At 53.0% G+C, this 11,935-nt stretch overlaps 1 protein-coding gene across 1 annotated transcript; it reads left to right on the forward strand.

Annotated features, from left to right (window-relative positions):
* Positions 1–304: 304 nt before the first annotated feature.
* DL89DRAFT_206036 (uncharacterized protein) lies at positions 305–895 on the forward strand (the record flags this gene model as incomplete). The annotated part of the gene is made up of 1 exon (XM_040884085.1): positions 305–895. A coding segment is annotated over one exon (591 nt), but the record flags the coding sequence as incomplete, so codon positions are not given.
* Between the last annotated feature and the right edge of the window lie 11,040 nt (positions 896–11,935).

Below are 11,935 nucleotides of genomic sequence, written 5' to 3' on the forward strand. Positions count from 1 at the left end.
GAGACCAAGACCACTCCTGTCTACCACACTAAGCTGACTCCCTCGACCCCTGTGTACCACACCTCGCATGTTGAGTCCACCATTGTCTCCAAGCCGTCGACCCCTGTCTACGAGACCAAGTCGACTCCTGTCTATCACACCAAGTCCAAGCCTGTCTATGAGACCAAGGACTACTCCGGTGTACCACACCAAGTCCAAGCCTGTCTATGAGACCAAGACCACTCCTGTCTACCACACTAAGCCGACTCCCTCGACCCTTGTGTACCACACTTCGCATGTTGAGTCCACCATTGTCTCCAAGCCGTCGACTCCTGTCTATCACACCAAGTCGACTCCGGTGTACCACACCAAGTCCAAGCCTGTCTATGAGACTAAGACCACTCCTGTCTACCACACCAAGCCGACTCCCTCGACCCCTGTGTACCATACCTCGCATGTTGAGTCCACCATTGTCTCGAAGCCATCGACCCCTGTCTACGAGACCAAGACCACTCCGGTGTACCACACTAAGTCCAAGCCTGTTTACGAGACCAAGTCGACCCCTGTATACCATACCAAGTCAACCCCTGTCTACGAGACTAAGACTACCCCTGTCTACCACACTAAGCCGACTCCCTCGACCCCTGTGTACCACACTTCGCATGTTGAGTCCACCATTGTCTCGAAGCCATCGACCCCTGTCTACGAGACCAAGTCGACTCCTGTCTATCACACCAAGTCCAAGCCTGTCTATGAGACCAAGACTACTCCGGTGTACCACACTAAGTCCAAGCCTGTTTACGAGACCAAGTCGACTCCGGTGTACCACACCAAGTCCAAGCCTGTCTATGAGACTAAGACCACTCCTGTCTACCACACCAAGCCGACTCCCTCGACCCCTGTGTACCACACCTCGCATGTTGAGTCCACCATTGTCTCCAAGCCATCGACCCCTGTTTACGAGACCAAGTCGACTCCTGTCTACCATACCAAGTCGACTCCTGTCTACGAGACCAAGACCACCCCTGCCTACCATACCAAGCCGACCCCCCTCGACTCCTGTGTATCAGTCTACCAGCACCAGCAGTTGTACTGAGGGCAAGTCGACTCATGTCGAGTCCACCATTGTCTCGAAGCCATCGACCCCTGTGTACCAGACCAAGCCGGCGACCTCGACCCCGATCTACCAGGCTAGCTCGGCGCCTATCTACAATACCGCGCCTGCCTATGCTGCATCAACCATTGCTCCTTACTACTAAGTAACATATCTGGCTTTATGAATCTGTAATCCATTCCATTTATTTGGCCAATACTTCACGAATGCTTTATTGACGTTTAGCTCATTACACCATCATCACTGCTAGTGTGGATTGAAAACCCGTATGCCGTTGTTATTTATCAAGCTATCAGTGTGCGTGCTGAGCAGAAAGAGAATCCATATCGGTAGACACCGGCCCAATTGAGAGCCACATGGCTTCATATCCCGCTTCCGAGGAATAGAAAGCAGGTGCTACTTTGCAATGAATGGTTGGTGAAAAGCAGCCGGGACGAAAAGACACGCCTGCCAAGGCTAGCGCTACATGTGTGAAAGCGGCTTTAATAAATCCGAGCGAATGGTTCTTGACAGAAACTTCGATTACTGCCTCTGAAACAAGTGCGTAATTGCTTTTTACTCCAAGCAGTCACACCCACCCACACAGTTGTCAATTCGACCCATCTTTCAAAACGCAGCTGTGTCTGTGCACGATCATGTACACACCGCTGATATCCGCGAGTAGGTAGAAAGGGCAAGCTGAGTGCCGTTTGCTGCGGCCAAAGTCTGGGCACCATCAGGAAATCAAGGGTTACTTGAAGATATTTGTCAGATTCAAGGAAATCAGCGCATCTGCCTTTGCATTTTTCTTTGCCTTTCGTGCCACCTGACCTCACTGCCTGAAGATGCGGGAGCATGCGCCTTCCCTCACCTTGGCACGGCATCTCGGAACGAAGAAGTCACGATGGCTTACCCCAAACGCGCTAGCAACTCGCTATTGTGTGTCCGTGTGCTGCATGCTGAGGGCAGTTGACAGGATATGCCGCTAAGCGCCTCCCTTGGCAGTAAAGACGGAGAGATGCCGAGCAACCCCTTGCTCGCAGTTGTTACCGAACCCTCAATGCTCGCATGCATACAGATTAAGCGGATAACAGCGGCCGCTCCGGGCAGCCCCATGCCGATCCACTGGCGAGCGAAAGGGAATGAAAAGCGCTGATAAAAATAAATGAGTGATTCTCAGTCGATTTCCCTGCTCCCAGGAAAAAACAAGTAGCGAACAGGGGAGGAGCGCGCCATGAACACAGTCCTGCCGCTTGGATTTGTTGGGCAAAGGCCCAGAAAGAACACTAAAAAGAAGTTATTAGTCATGCTTCTGAGGGGCACACGTTTGCAAATGCATGCCGGGTGCTGCACATTATGCACGATTACTTGGCGACACCTGATATGTGCCACGTCGGAATTCTTGCACCGACCTCCCCAATGGCAGGCGGAAGGTTGGAGTATAGGAGATGAGGCGGCATCACGCTTGGCACATGTCTACGGACAGAAATAGGAGAGGTGAGGAAGGAATACACGTAGAAAACAGGAAAAAAAATCAACGCGCTTGGGATAATGTTTGGTTGTCGCCCTCCCCGGGTCTCCCACAAAGAGATACAGTGCAGGAAATTACATGGTGGCCGCAGGCAGTTAGCGTCCCGGCTGCTATCAGGGTTATTGCCGCAGCCCTCAACTTTTATTTTTTGTACATACAGTTTATCCATCCCCCGGATGATGTGCCAAGGATGGCTGACCTGTATCTTGGCCAGCGGCCACGACGTGCATATTCTCTTTTGTGCCAGGTCATGCATCTCACTGGTGAGAGGCAGGGAACGCACATTCCAGAAATAGGTTGCAATGATTTTCCACCATTTTGTTTCACGCTCAGTTTATCCAAGAGACACTGCTTATTGCAAACTTGCTATAAAACCTCCTGTCGGCGGGTCGTCTGCGCAAAATCCTTCATCCACACTTCTTCTTCACAACAACTGTTTTATTATCCAATCCCTTACAGAACCCTTTTTGCAATTCATCTTGACCCTTTGAAAACAACCACAATGTGCGACTTCCAGTTCCAGCACCAGCTCCCCTACAAGGGCAACTTCGGCGTGTTCCGGCTCTACAACTACTCGTGCAACATCTGCGGTGCCTACTTCAACACCGTGCACCAGGCCAGCGAGCACGTCCGGGCAGAGCACTTCTTCCCCGACCTTGACGACTTGTAGATAGGCAGCAATTGCAGAATCACCGATGACTCCGGTATCAGCCACTACTGTTGAGGATACCCTCGTGTACAGGTTCTACAGGAAGGCTCAGGCGGACCCAGTTCCTCCCTTCCTCTCCTCGATGGTCGTGTGGATCAGCTTAGGGATTCCAGCTCTCCCTTTCCTGTACACTCACTCCATTCGTTGTACTATAATTACTCTGTGTGCTCAGCAATTCCTGCACAGATCTGTATCTATAATTTGTAAAAACAAAAAAACATCCAATCTCTAGATCTACTACAAGTCGACAAGCGCTCTTTCTTTTCCGTCTATTTCTTTCTATCCTCTTATTCTTCACGTTCTCTTGAAAAAAGAAAAAAATAAACCCAGTCTACAAAGCACTTGGCACACATTTTGACAGCTTTCTTGGCTTTTGCCTTTGCCAAGACAAGTACCAGATGTATACTGCATGGCAGTATAGCGCCGGGGAGAGGAATTATGCAGCTGCCAGGCTCCACCTGCAGCTTTTCCGCAGCACACGCGCAGGATATTATTGTCGGAAACCGCAGCAGCTCCATGCATCGCTTGGGCCATGCACTGCGGTACACACGCTGCATGTCCATCCTTGTCCAAATCGCTGGTGGAGACTGCATGTGCATTTGACAAGCCGAAATTATTCACTAGCGAGACTGCTGCTCCTTCCTCTCGCGCCGCAGCTGCTCAAAGCGCTCCTTGGTCCTGGCTTTCTTAATCTGCACCTTGTACCGCTTTGGATGCAATTCCTTCTCCCACTCGTCCTTGACCTTGCGGTAGAGCAGCATCGTAGTCTTTGCGTCTGTCACAGATGAGTGCTCGCCCTCCTGGATGTTGATGTTGAGCACCGACGCGGCTAATTTGCGCAACGAAGGCGCGCTGCCGTTGTTGAGCTTGCGGAAGCCCTTGTACTTGACTGTGTCCCGCACCATCAGCGGCGGGTGGGTCAGCATGAGGGCACGCAGGTCGTTCTGTAGCGCATGGCCAATAACAACCCTGTCCTTGAACAGGTCGGCGACCTGCTGCTGCACGTCCTTGAACTTTGCGCCGTTAGTCAGGTCTGACTTGCGAATTCCCGACACCCATGTGCGGTAGTCGGTGACTGGTTCCTGCGGCTTGACAAACATGTCCATGATGACATGGCCATAATAGTTAACAATCGATACACGGGCCAACATGGACCGACAGCCCTTGAAGCCAGCACCGACCATCTCGCAGTCCACAGCTAGATACCGGCCGATTGCCTCGCGCTTCTCTTTCGATACCGCGGGTCGGGCAGGCTTCGACGAGGCAGGTGTATCAGAGCCGCGCGCCTTGACGATATCTGTGGGCAGATCTCCATCGTCCTCTTCCCCTTCCTCATCCGCACCATCTGCCTTTATGAGCTTGGTGCTATTCCGGCTCTTGGCAGCACGGCTGTCGTTGGCATCTTCCTCCAGCTTGTCGAACCAGTCGTTGGCATCACGCGGCAAATCGTCGTTTCCATTCTGCTCCACCTCGTCTGCAACCAGCATCGCCAGGGACAGTGCACGCTGACGCTCTGCACGGCGCTCCATCTCGTCGGCATCCTCGCCTTCATTGTCTGGGCCAGACCTTGCTGCTGTTGGTGCCAAAGATGCTGGCTGGCTGTCATGGACAACAAAGCTTTCTTCCTCGTCATCAGAGTCCCAGGCGTACAGATCCTGCACGTCGTCGTCGTTATACTGGACATCCTGCATTTCCTTTTCCTTGCGCTCCTTTTCCTCCTTCTCACGCTTCTTCTGCGCCTTCTTGGCCTTCTTTGCGCGCTTCTTCTCCGCTGCAGCCTCATTATCGCCAAGCAGGGCGTCGACAAAGTCGTCTACGACCTCATCGTCATTAGCGGATCCCTTCCTCTTATTTCTCTTCTTCTTGTTACCACCATTGGTGTCTTTGAACCGGAGAACTCTGTCCATCGACAGGACGACATCGTCATGAAGGAGCTCTTCCTCTTCCACGTCGATCTTAGCCACTGGCTTGGGACACTACAGGTTGTGCATGTGTTAAACAGCTTATCGCTTATGCTTGTCATCGGACTGGTGTGGCAACTGCCTGCATGCATACATTGGACTTCATTTGGGAATGTAAATGTGTAAAAAAATATCACAAGGGAAGCAGACAAACAGCGCCTCTACGGCTGCCGCATCTGCAGCTGTAGCTACAAGGAAAATATCAAAAAAAAAAAAAAAATCGCAAGCCAATAGTTGGGTGCAGGAATCACTGGATTGGATCAGCAGTTTAAGGCACTGGAAATTAGGAACCCTGAAGCAGCTGGACTGGTCATTCGCTCTTCCTTGTTTACACACATTCTCTACACAAATGACAAACGGGCCCGACATTATCGACCTACTGACAGACACGTCGTCGCTGGACTTGGAAGCCTCACGACCAGCATCCCCGGCAGCTGCGGTAGCAGCATCCCCGTATGCTCGTGGAGACCGGCTAGTCCAGCCTCGCCGACCGCCGCAGCAACCTGCAGCAGACGTGCCATCGCCAAACACGCCCAACCTGCCTTCACCATCAGTATTATTTCATGTAGACAATGTTTCCGCAACTCCCACACGGCGCTCCGAGTCATCACATAGCAGCCTCCAGCTTATTAGCCGAGACACAGCCCTAGACATCCCGTCATCGCCACCTACGGTAGATGAGTACGTAATGGATGAGCTGCGAGATAACCAGCCGCAAGATTACGACGAACAAAGCCTGTCTGATTTTCCAGGACTGCCGCCACCATTAGACCTTGGCGAGTTTACACCTGGCGAGCTAGCAGCAGACGGAGAGCTGTCGGATACAAGCTTCTTTCTGGACGAGATAGTGCGAGGTGCAAGCGCTTTCGATAGGCAGCGGGTAGCTAGTTCAGATGAATTCAGGACCGAAACTCGATCTCCAAGTCAAGTGGATGTGCCGAGGATGCATGCCGATGACGCCAGCAATTCGGCACCGCCAACAGAGATCTTAGATAGTGAGTCAGAGTCGGACACGGGCGACGCGTATTTCACGAGAATCAGACAGTCATTAAGGCAAGCAGCTGAAGGGAATGTACGGACTGGTGCGGCACTGCTGGGCCGGCGGTCTGCAAGCATGCAACATACAGTAGCCGATATCACTGGCAAGACACCGAGTATGATGGGTGGCAGCGGCCAGGCCATGCCCAGCTCATCGCCAGTACTGTCACTGCACCAACCACCAGCGATACACAGCAGTCAGATCCTGGCCACATCTACCAGCCTGAGTCTGCCATCATCACCTGGACCGCCTGCGGACCGTAGTCCGAGCGGAATGCACACAATGTCGCAGGCATTGACGCTGAAGGAGATTGAACGTGAGCGGAAGCGTATGGAGCGCGAAGAGAAAAAGCGGCTGCGAGAAGAAGAAAAGGCACGGAGGGAGAAGGAGAAGCAGTACGAGAAGAGTCTGAGCAAGGCAAACCGCAAGCAAGTCGATACGTCAGAGATTGTCAAGGATATAGTCGTGCTGGCAGACAAGTCAGTGTTAGACATGTTGGCGGCTCCGCACAAGAAAAACAGTATGGCACACGGCGCATCTCCAGCTGAGGGCGGGCTGGCGACTGATAGCGATGGTGGAGCTAGTGAGGGGAATATGGATGAGCGGGAGCACGCGCTATTTGCCGGTCTGGTCGAAGCCGGGATCAAATACCGAGTCTCTGACATCGGTGCTCTAGGTGCATTCAAATGGGAGATGGAAATGCACCGCAAGTGGGACTCGCTGATGAGCATGTACGTGCCGCTGGCAGTCCCACGCACAGTACCAGTGCGCCTAGCTGCGATGGTTGTGTGGCCAAGCGAGCGGCTCGTCGACCTCGTGTCACGCTCGCAGCTCGCAGATGCCGTCGAAGTTGAGCGTGGACTACTGGGCGTCCGCCGACTGTTTGTGGTGGTTGTTGGACTGGCAAAATTCCTGAACAAAGTCCAGAGTGTAGAATCACGCGAGTTTGCGCGAATGATACGCCAGAGACTCAAGAGTGGCTCAGTACACCCTGCGCAGTCTCGTCGGCACACCGATACGCGGACAGCAGTTACTGAGGATGAAGTTGACGAGGCGGTGTTGCAAATACAGGTGACCAATCCGCTGGTGACGTGGTTTTTGCAGTGCAAGGACACAAGCGCGCTCAGCCGCCTGCTGCATCAAACATCTGCAGACATGGCGCAGGCTGTCTTCCGGAGCAAGGGCCAGAACGAGTGGATATCGACCGACAGCAGCGACCCCGGGATGGGCTCGACGTTCTTCACCAGCTCGCAGCCGTCAATGGCAAACAATTTCATTACTAGCGAAGTGCGCAGTGCTCTGCGGGCTGCCGTTATTCGGACTGGTGCTGATCTAACCGATTCGTGGATCCGCGCACTAGCCACGATCCCAAAGGTCACGCTAGCTGTAGCCCAGTGCATCGTCGCGCAGTACCCGACGCCGCGCTGCCTGTTTGACGCATGGGAGCGGCAGGGCAGCGTGCCTGAGCGTGCCCAGATGCTGGCTAACCTGACTGTATCCAGCGGCCGCAGGCTGGGCATCACCATGTCGACCCGCATATTCCACATGTTCACTGAGTCCAACCCATCCAAGCCATACGCTGAGTGCTGAACATGGCCTAATGTATTGTTTTATAGGTGAAGAGTTTTTGGTGTCTATTTCGACTTGGGGCGCTTCTTGTTCATCATAGCCAAAGTGCCAGCCTGCTTCTTTGCGACCTCGGCGTCGTCGGCGAACGAAATGTTGGTCGAGCCATCAAATCCCTGGAACTTCTTCTGGAACGATGACAGATAGCCGCCCTCGTCCTCGATCTGCAGCTCAGCCTGCGGGTTCCACAGCGGGTGGCTGCGGGTGTCCTTTGTGATCTTCACCTGGTCGCGCGGTGCCGACGACCGCACCATGAACGAGGAGCCGTCACTCAGCACGACCTGTGTCGTGAACTGCTCGGGGTGCCGCGCAAATTGCACCACCTGCTGCTCCCAGTTGGCTGGCCGTGGCTTCCATGCCCGCGCCAGCGTGCTCTTGACTGTCTTTAGTGCTGTGAATGTCGTCCGCATTTCGAGGCTATTTTCTATTGCTCTCAATAGACGGTAAATGAGAATGAAAAAAGCAGAGGCAAAGGTGGAATCTAGGAGCAGGAAGAAGAAACAGGGTCTGCCAATTGGAGCCTTCGCTCTGCCTCAGCAAGCACAGCCTTTGCGATAATAAAAAAAAAAGAGCCAGCTCGGCTTTTTAACTCGATCCTCTTCGCTCGACTCGCCTTGGCAGAGACTGGTGAGCCGTTCCTGTTTTGAGAATACCGCCATAGAGCAAACCGCCGCTCCTTGTTTTCGTCATTTCACCTGTGCTTTACTCTGCCCTACACTGTACATTTTGTATTCTAAGCCCTGTTCATTCTGCATAAATGAGTGCTCCGAACAGTCCCAATCAGTACATACCGCTGGGCGAGCGTGCCAGCAGCGTGCCGCCACACCCACAATTAGCAGAGCGCAGTCCAGTCGCCACACCACAACCAACCGACCGCAACCTAGAGGAGCCCGACGAGGTGGACGACGCCATGGACAGGGATGGCAGCAGTGACGATGACAATGACAGTAACTACGTAGACGAGGAGGCCATGCTGGAGGAGGCTGCCGAGACCCTGGGGTTTCGGGTGGCGGTGCGGCGACACTCGCAGCAGGACCTGCTAGACATGGCCGACTTTCTCCTGACCTTCATATACCTGTACACATTCCTGGTGGACAAGAGCATAGTGAATGCAATGGTCCGCTACGTAGCATCAATTACCGCGATGTATCCGCGAACAAACTACGGGGTTGGGGTTGCCTTGAGCGTGATGGCGCTTGCCAACTCGCTGAGCATTGCGCGGCACATAAGCATGGGCTTGTCACAGCACGGGTTTGATGCGACTGGCACGTTGGTGGACTTTATCGGATGCAGTAGCCCACACCTGGTGCTGGTACTGCTGGTAGATTTGTTTGCGCTATTTATCGAGTTTGTGCGCGTTTTTGCGTACTCGCCCATGCACTTTGCCAAGGCGCGGACAGCAAGAGTTTTAGCACTGATTCTGGCGGCTGAGAGGACTGACGACATCGTCAGTGCATTGGCAGAACAGATTGGCGAGGGCAGCGGGTCGGACACTGCGACACCAGAGCAGATGGCTGCAGCGACGGGGAATGAGGGCGATCAGGTCGTGCTCAGCATCGATTCTGGGAGCCCACCGCAGCAAGGCGATTCTATATCCAGCCTGTCTGCGCTAGTGTTTACTGTCTTTGCTGTTTCGAGAGCCTCGATAGCTGCCTGTGTACGACTTGACAGCGAATTGAGACGCAGGTTTGCTGAGGCATCTCAGCAGGAGGACCCGCCAGAAGACAGCCCGTCCACGGTAGCAGGTATAACGGTGACTACACAGGAGCGAGCTAGTAGCTCTTGACTTCATATTTTGAGCTGATACAAAAAATAATGGCGACAATGAGCCATGGTTGGCATGTAGCTTGAGAGAGTACCTGAAACGATGGGATGTGGTTTACTCGATCTCCTTCCAGCCTTTGATCTCAGAGAGCAAACCGCATTTCCAAGTGCGAATTTCCCCTTCATAGCTGAAGCCACGTGGCGCTTGTATGCGGGTGGTTTCGTTGAACTCTGTATAGAGCACCAACTTCGGGTTGCTGCCTGCCTTATCTTTAGGCGTTGCCTTTGAACGTTTCTCAGCATTGCGCGCCTTGGCCACTCATTTTGCCGACTGCCATGGAGTAGAGTGCGGATTCAGTGAGCTTGCAAACACAAGAACTGACGGTTCTGCCTTGCCATTGGTGAAGTCCTGGATGCTGTCGTAAGGCGGGTACTTGAGTGATAAGCTAACTGAATTTGGCAACGTGCTCAAGAGCTGTGTGGACTACATATTCCTGTAGGTGGGTCGAAAGCCCCACATACAGAATTCCCTTGTTCTTTAGGTCGGGCGTGCTGCTGAGATGATGCAAACCACATAGGCCACCAAACGGCAGCTCTATCTCGAGCCACGTTGCTGCCTCTATCACAAATAAACAGCTTTGCCAGTCCATTGCCTCTAGCTAAGACAGCCAAATAGTCCTCAAGCCCTATGATCCGCCGCAGCCACGTCCCTTGCAGCTCGGCGGTCTCCTCCCAGTTTTCTCGCGACGGCCTGTCCGCGGGTGCCGGCCATAGGCTGATGTGAGAGTACACTCCAGAAAGAGGGGTGGCCGCATGTTCTGCAGGGGTGCAGGCCATGAACCAGAGTCTGTTGTCATGATGCACGACGTAATACGTACGGTGCTGGTCAGCCGATATCAGCAAGGTAATTGCCTGTTTTCGGGTTTCCTTGTCAGCCGACCAGTAGTCAAAGTCCAACCGGATGAGGTATTCCTCTGACTGCTCGGCCTTGTTGACATACAAAGTAAGAATACTCGGAAATGACCACATTTGACAGGTGCTCGTCGCCAAATCTGTGCATCTTGAGCTGCTGGATCTTCCTGCCAAAGTCAACAGTGACGTACAAAATGACACCGGTGTTATTGGGCGTAAAACTGTAGACATCGGGAAGACCTGGCCCGGCCGAAACCAGCTGGCCGTTCTCATCAGCCTTGAACAGTGCAATGAAAGAGCTCTTGACCAACCTTTTAGACATTGGACAAGTAGGCTGAAGATGAAATAAACAGGGGGTTGTCGAAAGAGAAAAGGATGACGAATCCCTGCCAGATCTGCCTGGGACATGCATGCATGTCGATACAGGCTTTTTATGAGGGGATGCAGGTGTTTCAGGGGTATTAAAGATGTAGCAAAAGCTGGTTTTGCTAAATGAGTATGTCGCATTCACGCGCAGGGTGCTAATGATTGCATACAGATACATGCTATACCTCATGTGCATCTTGGTGCCGCAGCAGATATATTCCTGTCTGTGGATGTAGCTGCCCTCGTCAATACTCGATGCAACCAAAGTGTACTGTTTATAGAGCAGTGTCGCAACTTGCAAGCAAGAACACATCCTCTGCTCAATAATCTGTGCTGCGCATTGTGTCTGAGCGGCAGGTGTTGATCGCCTGATCACAATCTATTGATCTGAAGGAGGGGCAAAATTCTTGACACAATTTTTTTCGGCTCTACGCGATCTCTTGTTAGCTGCGTCCTTTCCTTCTGTACTCTCAATTCCGCCAATTCACACATACACATAACTAGCCATGGGTAAAGCCAAACGCACACGCAAGTTCGCTGAGGTCAAGCGGATGATCAACCCGAAGGATATGCGTCTGAAGCAGAACCAGAAGAAGAAGGAGGAGGTGAAGAAGAAGGAAGAGGAGAAGCAGATCAACCACGTGCAGCGCGAGGCGTCAAACATGTTCTTCAAGTACAACACTGCGCTCGGACCACCGTACCACGTAATTGTGGATACCAATTTCATAAACTTTTCGTTGCAGAACAAGCTGGAGCTGGTGCGCGGCATGATGGACTGTCTGTACGCCAAGTGCATCCCGTGCATAACAGACTGCGTGCTGGCGGAGCTGGAGAAGCTGGGCCCCAAATACCGCATTGCACTCCGGGTGGCCAGGGATCCGCGGTTTGAGCGGCTGCCGTGCACACACAAGGGTACGTACGCTGACGACTGCATCGTGCAGCGTGTCAATCAGCA

This window comes from Linderina pennispora, assembly GCF_002104995.1.
Source record: "Linderina pennispora strain ATCC 12442 chromosome Unknown DL89scaffold_155, whole genome shotgun sequence".
Classification (NCBI taxonomy): Eukaryota; Fungi; Kickxellomycota; class Kickxellomycetes; order Kickxellales; family Kickxellaceae; genus Linderina; species Linderina pennispora.